Here is a 25,740-nt window from a genome sequence, read left to right as displayed (position 1 = left end):
CCTCTATGACTCAGGTCTGCAAAGCTGCAACTTGGACATCTACTCACACTGTTCACGTTTTATGTAGATATAATAGATGCATCGGATGATGCTGGATTCAGTCTCAAGGTTTTGCCAGCAGCTTTGTTTGCTCCCAGTTCTTCTCCGGCGCTCCGCTGTCCTGATAACTCTTGGGATGTGTCCGCTGTGCACTGTTTTAGTACAGATCATGAATTATGAATAATAATAACAAAAAGAACCAATTTTTACTCATTCTAAAATGCCATTCAGGGACATCTCTCTATTGTCACACCAGAGCAAAATGTAAAGACTACAGAAACCCCTTACCACCACCTCCATAAAATGATAACATTCTTGAGGCGATAATTATTTTTGCACTTATTGAACCTATATAACAAAATACTCTCCATCGTGCATACAGCAGACCGAATGAGAGCAAACAGGAAACATTTACTGTTTGAATTTGCACTTATTTTAAGGATTTTGTAGATGCTTATGAGGTAATCAATAAATAGGAACTGAAAAAATTTTATTGTTCATAGTCAGGAAAAGTCAATCTTTACAGTGTCCAATTTAATTGTCTGAGAAGGCATAACCCATGATGGTAGAAGGAACTGTGGGTGAAAAAGTTCCTCTTCACTCTTATCCTTGTACTCTGTTAGAATGTTTTTTGGCAAATAGTCCATGGTAATGACATGATTGACCAAGTAGTCCGACGTCTGCACCTTTATACCTTCTGTAAGTTTAAAGTCTATTGACCTGTATGGGCTGTGTTCTGCTTGCTGCAGGCTGGGTTGTAGGATCTCTGCATCTTCCTGAAAGCATGAATCTTTCTCCTGTGGACTGACAATCTGTAACGGATTAATGGTGTATGTTGGGCAATAGTGAAACTCCTCTTCGCTGCTGAGCACCTCAATTTCCAGGGTCTCTGCTTCATCGCAGTCAGAGGTGCTGGAGGCACAGCTGGGAAAGCTCTTTATTTTATCCTGAAAGGTGGAAAATACAAATTTTGAGTGCTGGAAGTTTACTTTACTATGTACAGAAATTGTAATACAGCTAGAAGACTAGTGTGGGGTTATATTTGAATCATTCAGAAAAAAAAAAAATCACACCTCGCTGATTCTTCGATCGCATTGGAGCTGTCCTCGATCGAGTCCCGCCTCGTCCTGGAATTCTCCTTCCACTGAGCAGGTATGAGATCCGGTGACGTAGCAGCTGTAAAGGGGGAAGAGAAGAGTGCCGATCTCACTGCCCATGCGTGAGATCGCCATCTCTTTCCCCTCGGTGTAGGAAAATGCCCCTTCTGCCCAATTTTTGGCATGCACAAAAGGAACAGCCAGGAGCCTTCCGGGATGCATAATGAAGCTCTGCGCTCCTATTCAGTTTTGATCGCCGCAGCAATCAAGACAAAAAGAGGAGGGGCTTCACTTAAAAAAAAAACAAAAGGTGTTGCAGTTATAGAGTTATATAAAGAATATTCTACTTTATATAAAAAGGTTGTCTACCCTACCTTTTGAGTTTAGATGCGCTTTAATACTTGCTTTCTGTTCTAGATTAGAATATTTAATTATTTTCAGAGTGTTCCATCTACAGGTCTTGTTAACATCAGATTTAGATCCTGCGCTTGGAGCAGCCTTTCCTGACCTTTTTAACATGGCAGAACCATTGAACTAACTTTCAGGTCTTCAAGGAACACCTTCTATAATTACTACATTCACAGCTCACAGTACAATTGCATGGAAGTCATTGGAAAGAATGCCACTTACATTGCTGGCCAGTGGAACACAGTGAGGCACGTAATGCTCATAGAATCCCCAGTAACCTCTGTATGAACCCCAGGCTTTCACAGAACCTTGGCTGAGAAGCATTGGCTTAGTTCATATAATTTCAACATCTAACTTTGCTGAGTGGGGTTGGAAATACTTTTTCATTATGAAAAGGTTTGCAAAGAGGGCTCCTAGGTCATTAGACCACTGACAAAGGGACCAGGTGGGTGGACTGGTGCACTACAGCAATGTCCAAACTTTCTTCATACTACAGTAAGAATAAAAACCAGCACCAAAAATAACATTAATGGCAGTTCTGTACTGTAGAAGAGATATCATACCATATTCTTGTATTATACTAAATTCCTCCCCTTCTTGGATGCTTGTGTCCCCTGCTACATGCTATGGTTCCATCATCCAATCACTACAAAGCACAGCTCCTATTATTAGGATTTTTGGGGGTGGCTAATGGGGCTGCATTGTTATACAGCCTGGTTACCTACCTATTTCAAATTATGTGCTCGCTAAAACACTACTATACAGTTATAGGGGCTTTTATTCTAAAAAAAAACTAAGGACTCCTTGACAAGAAGAGTGCCAGTTGCTTTAAAACCTGCCAATGTTCTGGGAAATGTGTGGAAAATCCCATGCGAGTAAACAAGCATGTTCTCTGTACTCACCTTATCGGAGATACACTCCTTTGCCCACTCACAATTGGCCGGATCGGGGACCGCCTTCATACGGATTTTTGGTAATATTTTCAACAGAAACCTGTCAAGGAAGAGCATATCATTAACAAACAAACTAGTTGTTTTAGATGTAATAATCTGCGAAAGCAAAAGACCAGATCCTAGCAAACAAAATCCATTCCAACCATTTCACAATAAAGCTGCCATATACACATTTTGTGGAGGAATAGTTAAAGAATAGAAATGTGACCCCCACTTGTAAGGCCAGAATGAAAAAGCCCTAAAGCAGGAGGATCCACACAACCCCTGAAACGTGTTGGCTTTTTTCAGTTGATCACACATACATTTAATTTCGGACTTTTAACAAGTGGAGTGGAGCTTCTGCTTTGTACCTTTCCATAACATCCCTTGGATTAGTAGAGCTGCCTGCTAACCTTCATATAACGTGATAAAATAGACGATTGCACAGTTCTGCACTTCTAACTCTTGAAACAATATATAAAAAAATTTGAAATTAAGCTAAAGTCATTCAGGATTTGATATGGCTTCTTATGTGTAATTGTCCCTGGTGCCATGAGATCAGGTGACCCAAATATAAAAGCTGCTATACAATTATGAAAAATGGAAATTACTTTTTAGCATATTTGACAAAACAAGCATTAGATCTGTGCTTAAATAAAGTTGATTTACCTGAGCATGACATCAAAAATAACATTGTGTAATAACTCTTATAATGTAAATTACAGAAATGCCTGAATCTCCTGAGCCATATCAAAAGGAAGAGACTACCAACATGATTCATGTGAGAGGTCATTAATGTGTGCAAAGAAAGAAGACCAAGGATGCTTTACAAATGTACACAAGTTTCTTCATTCCTTTCCTCACTTCCTATAGTCATAATCTTCTTTACTCTTTTTTTTTTTACTCTCTTCCACTGTACATACTACCCCTGACATGCTTCACTTGCACATATTGTCTACTTGTATAGTCCCTGCACATAATGGTCTGTAATATACTCTCCTCATTCTTCTGCATATACTACCCTGCAGATCAGCCTTTCAGAACCTTTTGCTTTACATGGGTAAACCCTTGAAATGTCTTTCAGGTCTTAGGGAACTCCGGTTATAATTAGTATTTCCACAGCTCTGATGTGGTGTTCAGTAGGAAGAGTTCCTCTTACATTGCTTGTTCATTGGGAAGAATGTCACCCTTAGCCAAAAAAGATCATTGGTGTCACTTAGTCTGACCTGAGAGGCACAAATTCCTCAAGGAACCTCTAGCAACCCCTGGATGAACCCTAGTTGAGAAACTCCTTTTTACCACTCCAATTACCCCCATACTCCTCTTCTGCCCACCCTTATTACCTTTAAATTCTTCTGCTGTACACATCTCATTAGCATACCCTCTCTGCTTCTCTCCTGTACATCCTGCTCACCTTCATACCATGACACTCTTCTTCTTCTCATCACCATACCCTCCACGCTTCTCCCCTGTATTTAATGCTATCTAATATATCCTGCATAATCCTCTTCTGCATTTTCTGTCTACTCTTAAAACCCCCACACCTGTACTTGCTGCTCACTTTTGTACCCTCCACAAATCTCTTACATATACTGCTCACCATCATTACCTCCACACTTCTCACCATTATAACCTACATTCTCATCTCCTCTACTTGCCAACCATTATTATACTTTCTACACATTTAGCTATCTCTCATATCCACACACTCCTTTCCTTGTATGTACTGCCTGCTCACAGTGATACCATGAACACTCAGTATTTATATAACGCCAACATATTATGCAGCGCTGTACAAAGTCCATAGTCATGTCACTAGCTGTCCCTCACAATCTAATGTCTCTACCATAGTCATATGTCATTAATACAGTCTAAGGTCATATTTGGGGGGGAAACCCACATAAATATGGGGAGAATCTGCAAACTCCATGCAGATAGTGTCCTGGCTGAGACCCAGAGCTGCAAAGGCCAGAGTGCTAAGCCACCATGCTGTCTGTGTAAAGGGTTCAAAACACTCACAATTCCTTGATGTATGTGGACCGCTGCTAAGGATCACTGGAAGCTTATTGTGGATTTTTTTGTTGCATTTGTCCAGTACATCTCCCTTACATACTCATATCTGTTGTTGAGAACAGCTTTGGTTTAAAAAAAAAAGCCCTTTTTTTAAAGGTGACTTGAAAGGTGTGCCGACTAAAAATCATCATATCATTATCATTTATTTTCATTTATATTTTTTAAGGGAATACATTTTTTTTCTAGCCAATATTTTTGCACATGATGTAAAACTACCTGTTTGCTGGTAATCTGTTTGTCTTCTTGCATTTTAGGTAATTACTTGGCCCCACAATGACTCACCCAGAACCCAGTACACCCTCTGATTTATTATGAAACTGATTTTACAGGAAACATGTTTTTAGTGAGTGTAAATGTTGCACTATCCCTGTAATGTTTACTTAAAGGTCATCTCTGAGCATTTAACAAATTTCCCTCCCTCCCCCCTCATATCTATCGCTGTCATTTCTGGGTGCAGGGTGCTGCAGATGTCTGCGCTGGATGGTTCCCATCAGGTAAAGAGCAAAAACTCAGGAGCATCACATGACCATGGCTTTAGGTGAGTAAAAAGGCATTAAGGTTTATTTGTAAGGTTTGGGGTGTTTGGAAGAGGCTCAGAGATTAGCTTTAAATTGCATGTATAGCCAATAAACCTTTACTTTTTGTATTAGATAGAGTAGGAAGGATAAAAAGCTTTAGGATTTTTTTTTGGTCCTGTTGGTGATTTTTCTGTTCCTAAAACACGCCAGGAAATGAGACAAAATCACTTCTAAGTGAACAAGATATCCTATCTTAAAGAGTTATCACAGGAACGGGTGTCCCCTCTTAAAGTGTAACTAGTTTTGAAAAAAAAAAATGTGAACAATCAGGTATTATTATTAACTTTGTATTTATAAAGCGACATATTACACTTTACATAGTCCATAGTAATATCACTAACTTTCTTCAAATGGGCTCACAATCTAATATCCCTACCATAGTCATATATTATTAACAGACCAATTTTGAGGGGAACCTGAATAACCTAACTGCATGTTTTTGGAATGTGGGAGGAAAACGGAGTACCTGGAGGAAACCCTCGGAGAACCTACAAACTCCATGCAGATAGTGTCCTGGAGGAGATATAAACCGCGACCCAGCACTGCAAAGGTCAGAGTGCTAACCACTGAGCCACTGTGCTGCCCAGGTGGTTTATAAAATTTACTTACCTTCCTGTTTAAAACTTATTCTGTAAATGGCTGCGTATATGGAGCTCACTACGATGGCAGGTACCCCTGGCATGCCCCAGATGCTACAAATTAATATTATATTGAGTTATGTCATTCCAGCCTGGCCAATGAAGATGGCCAAAAACCTAAACCTGGAAATGGACTCGGTGAAGATGGCAGCTTTGGAGACGGAGCAAGTAGAGGTGAGTGTACCTAATATTTTAGTTTATGTCATTGCGGAAGGTGCATCGCCTGTCCCTTCTGTAATAAAGCTTGCCTCCAATTTTATACTTTTATATTTTAGCTTTTTATACTTTTCTTCTTTAAGGGTTTTAGGTTTTGATCTGACGACTCTTTTTTAATTTCCCATCACTTTCTTGCTAGTGAGAGACAATTCTTTGCGTGGACATACATAAATCTGATAAATGAGTTTGCCTTTCCCTACAAAACTACTACAAAAAATTAAATTAGAATATTTACATTTGCTGTAAAACATTTTCATTTTTGTATTTTAAATATAGGATTTGAAGGCTTTTGCTCCCTCGGTATGTTGCTAAAGCAGCTCAACTAGCCAGGCTTTATTTATAAAACAGGGGATCAGATATTCCCTCGTGGGAATCTTCCAGGTCTATTTGTTTCGATGGCAGTAACTGATTCCCACCAGGGATTGTCAGATTCCCTGTTTTATAAATAGAGAATATAAATGAAAAAGAACTGCACTGTGGGTGAATGGCTGATATGAGGTTCTGTGTACATATGTATAATGAGGATGGAACAAATCCCAACCTAGAGTTTCCCCAAAAGAAGAAGAAAAATACAAAAGAAAAACATTAAAATGCAATTCTTACTGTTGCTTTGCGATTACGATAAAAAACAGAAGAAGCGCTGATACAAGTATAGGAATAATCATGTAAACAATCACATATTCATCTTGTGACCCTGAAAAACAAAATGCAGAAAGCAGAATGTAATCCCTGATACCAGCACAGATACTGAAGATATCATGGTGACAGATTTGGGATGACGAGCCTCATACTTTGGGCCTGTTTTATTAAAGCTCTCCAAGGCTGGGAGGATACACTTTCTTCAGTGAAGCTGGGTGATCCAGCAAACCTGGAATGGATCTGGTCCAGGATTGAAAACACTTGCTAAAAAAAGCAAATTACTTTTGGGAAACCCATTCCAGGTTTGTTGGATCACCCAGGTTCACTGATGGAAAGTGTATCCTCTCCAGCTTTAAGAGAGCTTTAATAAATCAGCCGCTTTATTTCAGGTCTGTTGCAAAAAGGTAGTAAAGTCAATGGATGAGCATGACAGACAGTAATGGGCAAGGAAAATTAGACATTTGACAATGACAACTAGTGCATTTGTATATGAAGTCAGGCAACTATGAAGTTGTCCTTGGAAACTCAGAATAATTTGCAATTTGGTCTTATTTGTGACTGGCTACAATGTTACAATTTTGCAGTCTCTGGACTGAATCCTAAAGCATATTTTTAATAATAAAAGGTGGCAACTAAACTGTTGCTGTATATAATATATAATATATTGTTGCTGTATATTATAGATCTTTCTATCAGCAAGGATGTCAGCTCAACCATCTGCTGAAGCAATCACCACTAGAGGGAACACAAAATTCAAAGGAATTACCGGTAAATTACTTTTCAGTTAACATTTCAATACCGGTAACTGCTTGGAATGGTTACTTGCTGAAAATAGGATAGACATGCTCTTTGAAAAGAAGGCTAGAGTGTAATTTTGGAACATATATTTATTATTTTTACCTGCTTGCTGTTTCATATTTCATTACATTTGTATAATGGAGTGCAGAAATATTTTATTTTAAAGTTTTCTTACCATCCACTGTAAAGTATACTTCCTGTCTGGTGGTAGTCTCTCCTGCTCCATTGGAATAAGTCATCCCCAGCATGTATTTCCCGTTCATATCTCTTGTGTCGATCGCATATTGGTAAGTCTGCGATGGGTTGTACAAAACTGTTAAAATGTTAATAAAGATTTCTTTTTAGTCTTGTTGTCAGTACACCTTTCTAAAAATGTGAAATGTAAAATTCCATCCAATCATCTAATGGTCAAAGATAGAGATTTCTGCAGAGATATTCATGACTAATATGTAATACGGTCACATGACACTGGGTAGAAACATGGGATAGGTTCTCCCAACAGGAACCCTACACCAGTTGATACTTGTGTTTCCAGCAATCCTTTACTGCTTTGCAAAGCTTTTATTCCACAGTAATTGCAAATGCATGTATATGAATCTATAGCTTGACCACAGTTCTACTTTTGTAGGGTTTATTTCCAATGCTTGAAGTTCTCAAGCAATTAGGTTGTTTTCAAATTCCAAACAAATGCAAATTGCTGTGTGTTCTTGTTGGAGAGATTGGCTTAATATTTTGCCTGGAGATCATCATCACTGGATCAGAAAGTTACATGGTTAGATTGAAAAAAGACATAAGTCCATCAAGTTAAACTACTAGGGAAATAAACTTATGTTAGATGAAACCCCATAGACATAGTTGATCCAGAGGAAGGCAAAAAAAACCTTATGAAGCCAGGTTCAATTTGCTCCAACGGGAAACATTCTTTCCTGATCCTGTGAGGCAATCAGATGTTCCAGTCTCTGTTGTCTTTACCTAAAAACTTTAATTCCCAGTTATATTCTGTGCTTCTAGAAAGTATCCAGCTTTTCCTTAAAGCAATCTATAAAAATTCTTCCTGAGGGAGTTTATTCAACATGTTCACAGACCTTTCTGCGAATGTTCCCTTTCAAATGTGGTGATTAATTTTCTTTTCTTCCAGTTGTCAATACAATAGGAGAAATAAATACACAAAGCAACAAAGAACAGCTTTCACCTCTCCATGAAAATTTGCTTTGTAGGTCATAGCCAAGGGGTTATTTAGCCAAACCCTGGCCTGTACTTACGTTTATCCTTTTTGGTCACACTTGTCCTTAGATCTGTCAGGTAGATGTTGTAGTGAAGGATACATCCCATTTGCTTTTGTGGTGGGATCCCCCTCCAGGTAACCAGTACAGAGCTAACTTTCTTATGGATTTTAATATCTAGAGCAGTCTCAGGAGCTGGGGACAGACAGAAGGTGACAGAAGATAAGAGACCACAAAATAAAAGGACATGTATGACAACACAGAATCAGAATAGGAACTTTGTACAAGAGCAAAAGTAAAGTGAGTCTGCAAAACTGAAATATTAGGACAGACTATTTAGTGAGACTGGAATAATTTTAGGCTAGGTTTTGAATTGTATTAAAATCTGTGTGTGTAGCATAACATATAGAAGACAGAATGAGTTGTATCACCTTTCTCTTGTGTTGAGGCCCTTGTCATTCCAGGAACTCCTGCTCTTCCATCCTTCAGGAAGTAGACTCGGAACTGATAACATATGTAAGGCTTATAGTGTTCTGCATAAAGAAAAACACTTGGTAAACAACAGCCTATGCAATTGCTCTATGTTACAATGTGGCATTTATATAACATTTTAGGCTTAAAGTTTCTGTCCACCAAAAGCCAGCCCCCCATTACTCATACTCCGGGGGGCAAATGTCAGAGGCTTACTGAATTCCAATAATCTCAGCCAGGACACGAATAAATTTGTATGTTCACTTTGTGTTTGCATGGGTTTCCTCCAAGCAATCTGTTTTCCTCCCACATCCCAAAAACATGTAGGTAGGTTAAGTGACATCCCCCCAAATTGGTCTTTGACTGTGTTCTTGACTATGGTAGGGGTGTTAGTTGGGAGCCCCTTTGAGGGACAGTTAGTGATATGACTTTGGCCTTTGTGAAGTGCTGGGTAATATGTTGGTGCTATATAAATACTGTGTAAAAATAATATAAGGGATTATATGAATTTTTGATTAAATCAAGACTGAATGAGCTTCCTGAACTATCTGTATGTGTCCTCAATAGGGAGATTGCTCTTGGGGTTGCTCTTTCAGAAGGACCTTACCATTGCAGGTCTGCTACTGTAGACTGAATACTGATGAGCATAATAGAGTTAACTGCACTGTGAATTTACCTATAACACAGCGGAAGTGATGCCTATCTTGTCCCCGTGAGCGGTGATAGGATTCAGGTAGTAAAAGTAAACTTCAGTTCAATTCCTTCTAAGAATGCCAGTTGCCTGGCATCCATCCCGAGTTAGTGTTTTCATTGTAAATATTTTCAATGTAAAAATACACACGGACCTGGAAGATTTTCCACCAGAGATATCAGCTGAATGTTAGATTCACTACTTTATCAATAGATGCCTTTGAGCACTGGTACTTGGAGGTGAACCATTTGTCATTCACCCCCATTTACTGCAAATCTGAACACACTGGACCTGATTTTTAAAGCTTTCCAAGATTGGAGATGATTTACTTTCATCAGTAAGGCTGGGTGATCCAACAAACCTGGAATAGATCTTGTCCAGGACTGAAAACATTTGCTAACAAATAGCAAATTACTTTTTAGAAATCCATTTCAGGTTTGCTGTGTCACCCAGCTTCACAAATAAAAGTGTATCCTCTTCAGTGTTGGATTTTGAAAAGATTTTGAGCTTTGAAAATTCAGGGCCATTATATTGAGATCTCCTGTTTATGTTATGAAAATGGTTAAACCTAATGGGGATAAATAAAATAAATTTACCTGATAATGTAACAGTTCGCTCAAACTTGGGAACCTTCACCCAGTTTGTACGGCTAATCTTGTCTTCTGTAGGATCCTCCCATTCTACAATCTGATCCCAACCCAGATCTTCATATTCTGCAGGCAGATCCCAGGAAAGGGTTATACTGTTACTGGAACCATTAGTTGTGGCAATGACATTTGAAGGCGGTGGTAAACCTTCAGCTAAAAAGAAATAAAGAAAAAGTCAGGTGTTGCTTTTATTACAATTAAAATCAATTATGCTGTCCAAAGAAAGTTATCGGTAACATCAGTGACAACATGTCACATATGTCACAACCTGGGGGTTTGGTTAATAAAGAAATTAAAGGGAACATTGTAAGAAAGTTTCCTTACTTTTTTTTTTGAATTTTGAATTTCCTACCTGCTAATTTGGGGTCACGGCCCTGTGTTCTTTATCATAGCTTCATATTGAAAATACTGACCCTCTGTACTTTGTTTATTAATTGGTTTTCCTCCAAACGGGGCTTACACCATATAAATGTCATATGACTATGGAAGACACATTAGATTGTGAGCTTCTCGGAGGGACAGTTAGTGACATCCCTAATGTATTTACAGGTTTTATTAGTGTTCCCAGACTGGTTTTAGTTTAGGGCAAGGGACCTGGAATGTGGTGCGTTTGGGACCCCAATTTGCAGAGGGTTCCATTTTGTCCAAAACCTCCCTTGTATGTTCCCATCCCAACAATAAACTTTTAACAGTTATTTTTGCACTTATCAATGAGATACACAAACTATTCCAAAAGTATAATAAACAGACCAAATAGCACCAAACAGGAGTAATGTATTTGTAGTATCTTCATACACTTTCAGCCATGCTCCTGCAGGCCAAAGAGGGAATAGCAGAGGTTGCTGGGTCCACACAATGCTGGGAACAGCACTTACCTGAAAGCTCCTGTCGGGTGACTTTTCTATGTGTGGGAGTCGAGTTTCCTTTTGAGTTGTGAACTGACACATCAATGTCGTATTCGTCTGCCTCAATGTCTTTGCTGAACCATGTGTCTGCGGTGTAGTTTATGGATACCTGACTCAGTCGCTTAGTTGTCACTTGATAAAACCAACTGTGACCTCTGACCTCAGATGCATTCATGCTCTGCAATAAAAAAAGGAGCTGTCACATTTTGATGGACTCTATTTAAAGGATGCAACTTCCAATTAGTCACCTACATCCTAATCAGTGTTTTATTATAGGTTTCTATATTATATATTAACCAGCAAAACACTATTTTACAAAATATAATATATCACAGTTTCCTAAGATGTGGCAGCTGCACTAGTTTTGTTTTTTTAAGGGATGGCATTCCATAGATCTATTGCATTGCAGAGAACAATGTTTATAGATGTCTGAAAAAAACGAATGCATCCACCTCATCCAAGAACTGAAAAGCTACAATAGATTTTTTTTTTTTTTACTAGGAGGAATATATTGTAATGGGCCCTACAGACAAGGCTCTCGGCTAAAAGTCCAACTTTTTCTGTTGATAAAAGGAATCTCTAAAGCTGCGTACACACTTCCAATTTTTATCGTTCAAAATGAACGACGAACGAACGATCGATTGGGCAAAAATCGTTCATAAAAAAAGTAACCAACGACGCCGACGAACGAGGAAAGTCGTTGGAAATGAACGACCGGACCGGCGGATCGGATTGGACGACGATCGTTGACCATCGTTCGTGTGTACGATCGTTCGTTGATCGTCCATGGTCTGAGCATGCGTGACGAACGAACGTTCGTTCACTTCCTGTCGTACACGTCACTCCCTCTATCGCTCAAACGATCGTATCTATTGTGTGTACAATATCTACGAACGATCGTGTCGTTATCTGTATGTGCAGGATCGGTGCTATACGATCGTTCGTAGATATCATGCAGGATCGTTCGTCGTTCGTTTAACAACGATAATAATTGGAAGTGTGTACGTAGCTTAACTATAGCCATTCTTGACCAATAAAATAAATACTACCTAACAAGTTCCAGAATAGAAAATTATTTTACTAGCACTTGAGAACTAGTAAAAAGGAAAACAATGCACTTATCAAGTGTCAGCACTGTGTAGTGTGTACAATGGACCAATGATCCTCTTTACCTTCCAGTAAAGTGTGATAGTCCATTTGTTGTCAGGGATGCTGCTCAGTTTGTACCATACATCAAGCTTTCCACGTGGCCCTAGTTTAAAAAAGGAAATTAAAGGGAGAAAATGAAAGATGTCCATGCAGCAGTTTTTGAATAACCTTAGCTTACTTTCATCAGAGTGGACTGTTTCTAAATGAGTTTACCTAAAAGTCACCTAACTTTCACCCAAAGTTTACACATTTTTTACATTCAATTTAATTAGAAAAATGTATGATTCATTAGTAAAAGTTGGGTTACCCCCTACAAGCTCCTATACCAGTATTTACAAAGAACATAGGCCTGGAACATTTCAAAAATGGGCTTTTACACCTGTGAAACGGCTGCACCAAACTTACATGTTTTCTGAGGAACGATGAATAAGAGAGCATGTTGTGATGGTTCAGCTGTAAAAATAGCAAGCATGCATGTACTTTACACCTCGAGAATCTTGCGGTGAGGGATATATGTAAGTGTTGACACACTGTAGCCTCATCCTCTTGTTGTATTCCTATGACAACTGCTCTCTAACAAACAGGTCCACCAAATGAAGCAGCCACTGAATATATATTAAGGTGAGGTCATTTTTGTATCAATATTAATACTGAGTGAAAGCATATTTATAATGATGCACTTACTGCCTTCTGGTGTCTCCCAGGTCACAAGCTGGCTCCAGTCGCTCCATTGTCCCTGATCATACCGGTATTTGTAAGCAGCTTGGAAGTCATATGTGGTAACTGGGTGAAGATGATTAAGGGTGAAGCTTCCATTAATTGAATTTTCTGCCTGGAAGAAAATTTTGGCATGTTATCAGTGGTAACATTCTATTCATGTTCTTTGTTCACCATGGTGGCATTAAAATGTTTCTTGGTAGAATTTGGGCAGGCAGAACCTACTACAAGCAGATCCACAACAAAAATGGCAATTCACCTATTGAGTGCTTAGTTGGACCATGGAATATTAATCAACCATAGCAGGGTCATATCATTATATCAACACTTATACTCAGTTAGTATAACTTCATAGTACTATCATTTCTTAAGGGAATAAATATTCCAATGTATCCTATAAATCTGAGTAAAAATCAAAGAGACAGTATATCTGTTAATTAGTGTTCATACAAGTTGAATTAGTGTGCCATCTAACTATTAGCATTTCCCAAAAATGTATATGCATTGTATCATATAGGTATAGAAAGGACCAAAAAGAAATGGTTGCTAGTTTAAACAGCAAGTATATATCAATGCTTACCAATTGATTCAAGATTCACTCATTAGGTGAATTGCCATTTAAGGAAACATTTCTCAGTATCTATTTATCTATCTATAGGCTCCTCCTTAATTACACCAGTGGCTTCTGCCCTTTTGCTTTTATCATCACTCTCCATTCTTTGTTGTGGGTCCGCTTGTACAACTGGAAAAGTACTCTATTGCATTTTGGCTATCGGTGTTATTCACAGTAGTGAGTATAATGTTAAAATTATTTGTAAAATTGATATTTTATACATTGTCAACAATTAGAAGTATTGTATATTTGTAGGTTCCTATATTTGATTTACCCTGAAGAAGCAACTTCATAGTCGTGAAATGCGTCAATTGTGCAAACTTTTATTGTGGTTTTAAAGTGATTTACTATTAAAGTATTTATTGTTTAGTTTTACTTTATGCCTAAAAAGTCCCAATTTTCACAAATATGAATATTGATTCAATCAATTGGGATGTGGCATTGCATCTTCTAGATGTCAATCTGTTCTGACCAGCTAATCTTTATTGAATTATAAATATACAGTATATACATAAACATGCTTGTCAGTACTAGAGGGGTGCTTCTCAGTTTTAGTGCATTAAAATTAGGGGTCCTCCATTAATCACCCATCTGATGCTATAAGATATGTAGGGGGCTACACATTTGTAGTGATAAAGGAAGGGCAGCCCTAGTAACCAATTAAATCTAACCAAAAATTCTGACAAGGAACATACAAATATGAGAGTGGTCTGATGAGACCATCAGTCTTCTACTGAACTTTAGGATTGAAGGCAGCAGAGAAAAATTGGATTACCAGGTTAGCTAACAGAGAGAAATAGAAATAATAAAAAAATGCATCTATATATGAGTTTTACTATGGACCTTGATGTGTGCCCAGAGTTCCATCTAAAAAACTAATCTATGGTTACAGTCTTGCTATTGTATGTACTGTACAGATGGGATAGAGACTTTCCATATTTAAATACTGATTGATAATTTTTTTTTTTTTTTGGAAACCCCCTAAAAATAAAAAATACCTTTTGCCAGTCTCTCTCATTGCTGACTCGATATCTTAGCCTGGTAAGCTGAATATCCCCGTCTGGGTGAACATTCACAAAGCACTCGTCCACTGTCTGGTGACAGTTGATGGTTAAGTTGGTTGGTGGATGTGGTTTCACTAAAAGAAAAAGAAAAACAACTCTAATGTGGTTCAGAGTCATAGGCGGAAATTTGCTATTTAGGGGGAATTCTAGCGCAATTGTCTTTATTTCTAGGTAACAACAATTCACACTCTGCATCCTGACCAAGCTGTGATGTGAATATTGTGGCTTGAAAAAAAAGACCATAAGGGCTCATTCTCACTAATGTAAAAAACCTGTCCATAACCGCAAGGCTCAATAATGCGCATCATGTGTGTTGCCTTGCTGCATTGCCATTATTTCATAATAGCACCCCAATCACATCTTCCCAGCATGCTGCAATGGAAAATACCATTTGTTGCTGTGCCATGTGCTTTTAAAGCTGCATGATGTGTGTTGTATGGTGTCAGACAATGGTAACACTGCATACCATACAAACTCAAACATGCAAGTCCTGAAACTAGGAATACACCAACATTTTTTTCAGTTTTTGCTTGTAACTCTAGACTAAAGAGTATTGGGCCTGATTTACTAAAGATCTTCAAGGCTTGAAAGGATACGCTTTAATCAGTGAAGCTGGGTGATCAAGCAAACCTGAAATGGATTTCTTAAAAGTCAGTTGTAATTTTTTAGCAAATGTTTTGAATCCTGGACCAGATTCATTCCAGGTTTGCTGGATCACTCAGCTTCACTGATGAAAGTGTATCCTCTCCAGTCTTGGAGGGTTTTAATATACCAGGCCCATTCTATCTAGAAGATATTTACAAAGTATGTAAAGTGCCCCCACTAAGTATTGAAGCCCTCTATATATGATTCAGTTCCAAATACACAGTATAAAATACAGTTCCATATGTTGCAGTGTGCAGGTAAACAATTTAAGGTGTGGTTTTTGTGCACTAAGTCTTTAAATGAATGGGCAACCCAGAGAAGTGCAATATGCATGGTACCACCAAAAAGATTTGTAAGAATGGAATGAGTAGAGGAATGACCAACTTTATATTGAAGGTGTATGTTCTAGAGCCATCATACTCCTCGTTATTCCTTAGCTATATCTTTTGTTGTTTACTGGAATAAAATATGTTTAAACTGACTTTTATGTCCTTTAATGAAGCAGTTCATGAAGACACCTAAAATACCTAAATGCTTCCATCGCCCATCATATCGGACAATCCAATGAACAATCCAGTGCAGGCTCACTCCTTCAAATCAGTGAATGCTCTATGTAATCTACATATCTGTGTATGCACACCATCCTGACATGCATCAGTGTTCTCTTCTATTCCACCCAGGACAGCATGTACACACCAGATTTTTCACATATGATCAGCTTCATAAAGTGGAACCCCTATTCATCCTGTTAAACATTCACTGCCTTTTCCCAGCCCTCTGTTTCTGGGCTTCAGGAAACCCCTTTTGAGTTTCATTTTATCTTAAAAAAAAAAACACACACAGGGCAGACCAGAAAACAGGAAACGTGCACAGGTCTGTCAATGACTTTTCCTGTCTCTGACCACAAAAAGGTCCACAGACAGAAATGAAAGTTAGTGTTAAATACAAGCGACTGAGCAAAAAATTGCAGGGTCCAGATTACCCCTTTTTTCAACATCAGCACCTTCCATAGGCTTAATTTTTTCCCCCAGAACTAAAAAAATAAATGACATTGAAAATAATCATGGATGAGCAGTTCAAGGCTAAATAACTGGATGCAGAGTTCCAACTAGACTGTATATTCCTCCTATAAAAGGCATGCGATGTACAATACTCTATGTATAAACTGAGGTGCAAAGAATCTTGTGATCACTTTCCTCCTATACCTGGCTCTATAGTTTTTCTTTCCTTATAATATCCTTACTCCTTTTATATAATCTGAATATTATATAAATATTATTATGAAATAATATTATTATAAAAAGGAATTTCTAAAAATATTAAATTATCATAAACCCCAAAACGGCCACTAGATGCTCAGTGCACCCCTTTTCCCCCTTTTATTGACAAAAAAATCAACATCCCCCATCTCTTTGATTGTAAGCTCTTCTGGGCAGGGTCCTCTCCTCCTCCTGTGTCATTGTCTGTGTCTGTCTGCTGCGTAATATGTTGACACTAAATAAATACTATTTATTATTATTATTATTAATAATAATAATAATAATAATTATACAAATCTAAAAGGTCATATGACAGCATTCAACCAATTGTCACATACCTATATCATAGAAAGTGAAGTTAAAGAACTTTGAGGTGTTGGTCCCCAGCACATTAGAGCTTATCACCAAAACTGTGTATTCGCGCCCACGATTGACCGTCATAGGCAGGGTCAGCAAATTTGTCCCAGTCCGGCAGTTGTTCAGAACATGCTCCATGACCTTGTTCTGCCTTGTCCTGGAATAAATAATCATTGCACATGGGTAAGATAAAATGAAATGCATGAGGAAAAGGGCACACTGTGCTACCATACCAGTCTTCTGAACAGTTGGGGTATGAGGAAAAGGGGGGAAACACAGTGAGGTTTTATTATTGCAATGGATTTCTCTTTATTAATTTGTTAGGCTGGGTTCACATGCGTCCACCGCAGCACTACATGTGTTACAGCACTGCATGGTAATGCCAGTAGCATGCGTTACTACGCTGGAGGGGGGCATTCATTCTGGCACCCAAATGCAACTTACCTGTTGACCTATATAAATATATACACCAAACATACACAAAAAGATACTCAACTGCAACTGCAAGGTGCATCTATCAGAGATGCCGCTGTTTCTCTCCAGGACCCATGAGCAAGAAATGTTTCCAAATTCTCCTTCCTGTTTACAGGAAATCTTTTTAGGTTGATCTGGAGGGACTGAAAAGGAAAACAAAAAATAAATAATATTCAGCACATCATTCCAATACATCCACATGTATTCATGTTATGCCTCCATGTCTGCTGCTCCTAACTTCCTGTGGTGAGCTGACAACACAATGCTTCTCTTTTGAAATCCCAAGCGTGTGGTCAGCCCTACCTGAATAATATTTCACTCTCCCCTTATCTTTAACTAATATAAATAAACAGGTAAGTAAGGAGCTGACAGGTGCCATATATATGTCAAGATGGCCCTGGTAGGTATGTGGGCACCACAGTAGCTTGTCCTGTGAATATACATTAGGTCCATGTAAATATCATTCAGTGTCTGCCCTGTCTGCAGGTGGCCTGCCTGGGTATTCACCTCACTAGGCCTCATGTATAAAAAATGGCAGAGGTAACTATGGCAATAGAGCTGTAACTAAACACATGGACCTGGAAGATTCCCACCAGGGAATGTTTGAGGGAATGTCAGATTCCCTGTTTTATAAAAACAGTCCATTATGTCCATGTGGATAACACTCAGCGTCTGCCATGTTTGCAGAACGCCTATGCGGTATTTACCTATCTAGGCCTCAGTAGGCCTCCTGGATAAAAATGGTTGAGATAACCACAACAACAGAGCTGTATCTAAACACATGGACCTGGAAGATTACCACTAGGGAATGTCAGATTACCTGTTTTATAAATATATGTCCATGTAAAAAAAAAAAATGTATGCCCTGTCAGCAGGAGGCCTCTGTGGGTATTTACCTCACTAGGCCTTATGCATGAAAATTGTGGTAACCATGGCAACAGAGCTGTAACTACAACACATGTGGCCTGCAGAAAAACATTAATGCCTCCCCTGCTTGTATTACCCCCTGAACCCTCTGTCATCCGGGGTTTAAATAACAAGTGCAGCTATCATAATGCCCGACAAACTAGTACAGTGGCATTGGAGTAAAAGTATATCTCACTTCCATGCAGCTGCCCCCTGTTACTCACCTTTTCTCATAAGCCCTGTTACGTCACATGGCACACAAGAGCAATGGAACTGAAATATGTTACTTGCACGGAGTGCCCCACATTGGGGCAGGTAGTATGATTTTATTACAACGCTGTGCTGCTCCTCATCGGAGGACCAAAGAAGCAGCTCTTACCGGGGAAGCATCAGAGGGGGGCTTTATTGTCTAAGGAAAGGAGGGTAAAAAGTTGCCCACCCCAGCTTTGGGATTACCTGTGACCTCCGTAGATTTAGGCATGAGCTTTAGCGCTGAGTGTCATCCACATAAACATAATGGACTGTTTTATAAAATAAATCTGACATTCCATCAAACATTCTTACCTGACCTAGTCAGTAAAAATGGGGCCTGCTGCTAATGTTATTATTCATATGGCTGAAAAGGTGGCAATATTGGCCATTTCTATGGTGTGGTAGATAACCTCAACATTAAATGGAAATTTGGGTACCAGCTATATATATATATTAAAAGAAATGGGCCCATGATTACCCATTGACAGCCATCTGCCACCTGGGAATACTACCTTACCAATGGCTTCACAACTGTTGGCATCAGTTTGTGTTTATACTGAACCACATGACAACAACCACCAGATATTATTTTCAGTGTCAACCTTTCACAGCAGGCACTTACGTCCAAAATCAACGTATTCTCCACAGAGCAGCACTTCCTTGTCTTTACACAAGTACCGTCTTCTGCCAGGAGTTAAGCTGGTATCGGTAATGGTGACGGAATGCTGATGTGTCTTTTTCGCATTAGGGGTGATGAGTGTGACCTCTTGGATCCTGTTGCTGTTTCGGGTACATGTGATGGTGACCATGGAGCCCACAAGGGTGATGTTGCTGGGTCTGACCTTCATTTTTGCCGCCGGACAGGCCTCTGCAAACACAAGGGGGGGCTTTAATAATTGGAACAGGATTCTCCTTTTTTTCCATCGGTTAGGCCGGGTTTACATATGTCTGCTGCGGCACTACATGTGTTACAGCACTGCATAGTAATGCCTGCAACATGAGTTGCTGCGCTGGAGCGGGGCATTTATTTTGGCATCCAAATGCAACTTACCTGTTGACCCACAGTACTGAATATAGCAAACACATGACCCCACCGCATAGCAAAAATGTAAACCCGGCATTGAAGCTTGTCTAAACCCAAAAACGTAAAGTTCAACCTCTTTTGATCCAGTAACCAAAGCATTAAAGCATTTATATCTGTTCTAAAAATCTGGCAGGATCGCCCGATAAAAATAAAGAAAAGGTGTAGTGGATTTCCATTGTGGCCTATAAATGGCACCTCGCTGGCAGTCATGTGACTGGCAGCTTTATAAGTGGGACTCTAGGAGTTGCTCAACTCATTAAAAACAATGCACTGCTTGTGTGGCCATCATATGGGAAAGCAGAATGATCCAAGGGCTTCCTCTAGTGGCTAAATAACAAACTGCAATAAAAATACAAAAATGTAAAACATGACGTCATAGCTCCTGTATGCACCATGTTTGTGTAAAATTTTGGGTGATATCCTATTTTACTGACCTGAATAGATGGTATTAAGATGACAGAGTAAGATGATGTTGAAGGCTGCCCAGCATATCAATACCCGCCTGTCCATGAATGTAACATTAACAACTCGTTAGTCCTCCGATGGCGCATACTGCAGTTCTGCATAGGGACCCTGGAATAAAAATAATACTACTAGTACATGCAATTTGCTAAAGCACTGCATCTCTTTAACAATTTTATATAGAAAAATTATGATTTCCCTTTTTATTCACCCTTTCTGCATTTGCATTGCTGATCTCCCTCTTTTCTCATTCACTTCCTGTCTACATGCAATTGTGCCAGCGTTGGCAGCCATGGTACCCACTTCCCCACTAATGATGTGCCGTGTCTGTCTGTGTGTGGAGCCCAACCCAGGTGTGCATGTGTCAGGGTGGCAACGCAGACACATAGTTGGGAGGATGTAGTCAGAATTTCGAGAAATCCACCACCTAGACTAGGGCTGTGGCCCAGGCAGGTGCATGACCCACCTCACCAGGAAGTGTATTTCTGGTCAAATATTGTTAGCTGCAACACATCAACATTGCTGTCTTCTAAGGGGAAACAGGGCCAGACTGGTCCACCAGACGACTAGAAAAAACCTCGGTGGATCCAAGTGAGATGCCCCCCAAAATTAGTTTTTAATGGGGGAGACAAAATAGCCACTGAGCCCACAAGTGGGCCCCTGTTGCCTTCCAGGTCAGTAGTGTAACACTGATAGGGATGACAGTCAATGGGGGACCCAGTTCCCCATTCTGACCCTGAGGACAACCCTGAAGGTATCTTATAGTAGGCAGCCCGAGTCAGTTGCTCGGCAAGGATAAGAAAGACAGCCGAAATCTGGCACCTTCGAGTACAACAGCACCTCCGTCTATCCTTCCTTATCCTTTTATGTTTTCAGAGCTGTGAACATTAAGAATGAAAGTCTAGCTGCCTGACCACCATCCCATGTTCAGCCCATATTCCCATATTCATATACAGCTGAATGTAACAGGCAGTATTGCATTGTTTTTTTTTCTACAGCATACATATCTGTGGACATTTTTAGCAGTTTTTATTGCATGTTTACATTGTTTTATTCTATTCTTTTATTTATAAATCACAATACAATAAAATTAATGCAGATCTTCTATTTTTCTCTAGGAATCAATAATAAATAAAGCCATATCAATGTGCCCATAAGTATTTGTTCCAAAGAAGAAAGCTTACACGTTTCAGGGTCTGCACTGGCTTCTCAGGGCTTAGAATGGAAGAGTGAAAGGTCAGGACTTATTCTAATTATTAAATGAATTAACTGCTGAAAAGAAAACAACTCCTGCAGTCACAAGGGTTTTTTTTTTACAGTAATGAATAGATATTTGTTCTTGTAGGGATTGCCAATATGCTTATTTAATGGCACTAATATATACATATATATATATATATATATATATATATATATATATACACAGTATACTGTTTACTAATAATAATATTAAAATAAACAATAATAATTCAGGAAAGGAAAGCCCTTCACCTAAGAAGACATATTGAGATTTATTGTGGATTGTATTTTTTATAAACCACTAATAGATACTTCTATGACCATTCTCACCTCTGCAACATTCATTGCCCCCTCCTCTTGCATTATGTAATAACCTCTTTTGTCTTGTTTTTGGGGGATTTTTTGTTTCTTTTGAATGGTTAAGATATGCCTTAGCATTTCACTAAACCTCTTTAACCATCACTAATACTTGAACCTATCAGCGGAGGGTACACTCCCTGAAAGATTTCACACTTTTGCATTTTGATGTGTTTTTGCATTATATACTTTCCTTTTTAAAATTAAAAAAAAAAAACATCAAAGCATATGCTAACATGCATTGTGCATTGCAGTGTATATAAATATATATGTCATCACACTTTGTATTTCACACCATTGCACCTCAAAACTCAGAGTGCATTGACAGCGCTAATGTGACGTGGATTGATGCACATTTTTACATGCATTACAAAATGCATTGTCTAGTGTTTTGATGCATTTTTTTTTGTATAAATAGAAACTGCATCAGGCAAAGGTGTGAAGTCAGTCTAAGTACAAATTAAAAAAAACACAATGCTAACTGTGCTGTTACAAGTGTATATTCAGCCACAATCATCTAACTAATGCTAGCTTTGTACAGCTTTTGCTTTTCATATGAGTTTCAGGTATTCACATTTCCAGAAAGGATCCTATCTATTATTATAAATCAAACACTGATATTTGTTCATACTGTTCCAATATATACATACTACAGCCATGATGAAGATATATGTATATAGATAATATTTTCAGGGAGCTTATATATATATATATATATATATATATAAGCTCCCTGAAAAGTGTTGGCTTGTTGGCATGATTTATAATAGGAGATAAAAAGCTCAAAATATCTTGCGTTGGTTTATGTTAGGGGCTCTTCTGATCAGGTAAAACAAATCCAGATCCTTTAGGTCTTAAGGCAGGGGTGTCAAACTCAAATACACAGAGGGACGAAATTTTAGTCGGGTGCCAAACTTGAAATTTTTTGAAATAATTGGGGAAGTTTACTACTTCATCCATACCTAACAAAAACAAACCCCTCTACACACACTTTAGGGTTGAAAAGACAAATTTCTATTTATCTATGCAGGCTGTGTGTTGTTCATCTTCTCACATTACAAGTTTGTCTGACATTAAATATTACACTATGCAGTCTCCAATAGATTAAAACAAACACAATGCCTCTGGTAGTCAGGCACCATGTGATCATTGCCTAGGCTTTGTGTCACATGATGGATGTACAGGAATAATGTCAATGTATTGCATGTATTGAAAATGATGATGTGAGGTGGTAACGAGGGCAGGCCAGATGTAGTTCATTTTTAGAATTCTTTGAGGGGGTGCAAAAAAGGACCTTGAGGACCAGATTTGGCCCTCGGGCCAGAGTTTGACACTCCTGCCTTAATGCAATACAACCAAATAACTGTGACTAAAATAGTATAATGACATGCAATAAAACACTTTGAAATCATTTTTTAAATTGTCCCTAGAGAGCACATTCGCCCACATTGTTGAAGTTCCTCTGACATAGCTAAAGCAATTTACAGATGTCATTGGAAATTGTATTTCATGAGCATTTCCAATGACGAATGATCATTCTGTTCTATGGAGAGGGGGTAGGAGAAGGATAGGGGTAGGGGAATGAGTGGAAACCCACTGTGGTCTCTTTACTAATTAATCATTTCAATACTTTATATTTAGGAGGGTGATTTTTACTATATTTTAGTGTCACATCCCAGTCGTCAGCACATACAAAATGGAAGAGGAAGGAGAAAGAGGGACTTTTGTGGCACATTTTTTAAACATTTTTCATTCACAATTAATAATCTAAAATACCAAGTCTTTAATTTATCATGACACGATAAAAACATTTTAAAAGCAACAATAAATAGAGTGATTCCACATATTGTTCCCAATCATTACTCAACACATTTCATAGAACGAAGTCCACTTCATCAGGAGTAGATTGAGATCTATAAATCATATACATATACATAATTTACTTATAAGCATAATTATACAAATCTATTTTCTTCCTTTCTATTTATAAAACAGAGCTTCTCAAACTTTTTAACATGGGGGAACCCTTTGAAATAACTATATCCGCAGCTCACAGTATATTGGTGTGGTAGTTAGTGGGAAGAATTCCTCCTACATTTCTGGCCAGTGTCACCATTACACATAGCCAGCAATATCAATGGTTTCAGATAATTTGACCCAAGGCACATAAATTACTCATTTCTCAAGGAACCCCTAACAACCCCAGTTGAGAAACCCAGCTATAAAATAATATCTCAGCTACTCATTATCTTTCTGATTGCATTTACCAAACAATTAGTAAAACCTGTAAAGGGCTGAAACCAGTGAGGAGTCCCAATATTCTGACTACAGCACTGGGATTCTGTAGATGCAAAACCATAATCTGAATATCTCTATGTATCTGATTGATGAATTCTATGCAAGAAACTGAAACAAATAAAATAAGGCAAATTTATTCCCCAGCACAGCATTTCTTATACAGAAAGTGCAATCCAACATATTTCATATAGGATTCTTGCCGAGGGTGATGTCCCTGGGTAGTTTCACAGTCATGTGTGACATTTAAAAAAGCCTGTTAATAGTACAAGCTCCATGTAGGTTATCATGCTGATCCTTCAGCTTCAGGACATTCTAGGGTCACTGACCCATTGCAGTTAGGCCAAGTGACAGTACACACTTTGCTAAGGCTTTTCTGCAGACAGCCATAATTATTCAGTATTTATATAGCACAGACATACTACACAGCACTGTATAAAGTCCATATTCATGTGACTAGCTGTCCCTCAAAGGGGCTCACAATCTAATGTCCCCACCATAGTCATAAAGTCTAAGGTGAATTTTGGGGGGTAGCCAATTAACTTAACTACATGAATTTTTTTTTTGGAATGTGAGAGGAAACCCACACAAACACAGGGAGAACCTACAAACTCCATTCAGATAGTAAACTCCATGCAGATAGTGTCCTGGCCGAGATTTGAACCTGTGACCTAGAGCTGCAAAGGCCAGAGTGCTAACCACTGAGCCACCATGCAGCTCACCTAAACACATCTGACTGCCAATTGGATGTGGTATGTGAAATACCCATCTGACATTCCCCTATAACTAACCATGCACTTGCCAAAATCTTTGATTGATTAGGCAAATCAACAATTATTTTTTTTGGGGTGGGGGGACAGATTGTTGATCAAAAATTGAATTTTGGAATCAAACCACCCCGATCCTTATTTTAATTTGATATAATAGTAAAAAAAACTTTAACACTGATTAAAAATGGAACAAATGGGCATTGATGGCTTCATTTAAATTGAACATACCTGAGAACGTAGTGCCTGATTTATTAAAGACTGGAGAAGGTAGACTATCATGGGGGAACCTGGTTGATCTAGAAATCCTGGAATGGATCTTATCAAATATTAACAAATAGAAAATTAAAAAAAAAGTAAAAAAACAAATAGTAAATTATTATTTAGAAATGTTTTCCAGGTTTGCTGGATTACCTAGGTCTTCCCATGATAGTCTATCTTTTGCAGTTTTGGAGAGCTTTATTAAATCAGGCCATTGTGTCAATCAAAAATACCATCGAGGAAATTCACCCAATATATGTTTTGTATGTATTATAAGTGGGAGCCAAGAGTTACTTGCCTGCAGATCCTGTTGTTGTAGGGAGATGGTGGTTGTTCCTTTAGCTCGCTGCATCAGACGCACATTGCATGTGAAATGCGTGCATCAGTCAGATCGCCACGCAACAGCCATCCAATGCAGGGACTTGTACAATCCCTTATATAGCTCACCGCTTGCTGCTGTGGAACCGTCGCAGAGCGGAGCTGA

At 38.6% G+C, this 25,740-nt stretch overlaps 1 protein-coding gene across 1 annotated transcript; it reads right to left on the bottom strand.

Annotated features, from left to right (window-relative positions):
- Window positions 1–242: 242 nt before the first annotated feature.
- Window positions 243–25,740, bottom strand: IL12RB2 (interleukin 12 receptor subunit beta 2). The gene is made up of 16 exons (XM_072419442.1): window positions 25,555–25,740; window positions 20,310–20,448; window positions 19,414–19,659; window positions 17,656–17,776; window positions 17,141–17,316; window positions 14,833–14,972; window positions 13,189–13,336; window positions 12,528–12,607; window positions 11,326–11,533; window positions 10,400–10,603; window positions 9,073–9,174; window positions 8,681–8,836; window positions 7,594–7,731; window positions 6,585–6,675; window positions 2,447–2,537; window positions 243–986 (listed from the first exon to the last, which is right to left on the bottom strand). The coding sequence occupies exons 2-16, from the start codon at window positions 20,383–20,385 to the stop codon at window positions 543–545; spliced, it is 2,421 nt and encodes an 806-aa protein (XP_072275543.1). The 5' UTR covers window positions 20,386–20,448; window positions 25,555–25,740; the 3' UTR covers window positions 243–542.

The sequence above is a fragment of the Pyxicephalus adspersus genome, chromosome 8, assembly GCF_032062135.1.
Source record: "Pyxicephalus adspersus chromosome 8, UCB_Pads_2.0, whole genome shotgun sequence".
NCBI classification, from domain to species: Eukaryota; Metazoa; Chordata; class Amphibia; order Anura; family Pyxicephalidae; genus Pyxicephalus; species Pyxicephalus adspersus.
The sequence above is the reverse complement of the archived record's forward strand: the minus strand, read 5'-3'. Positions and strand labels throughout refer to the sequence as shown.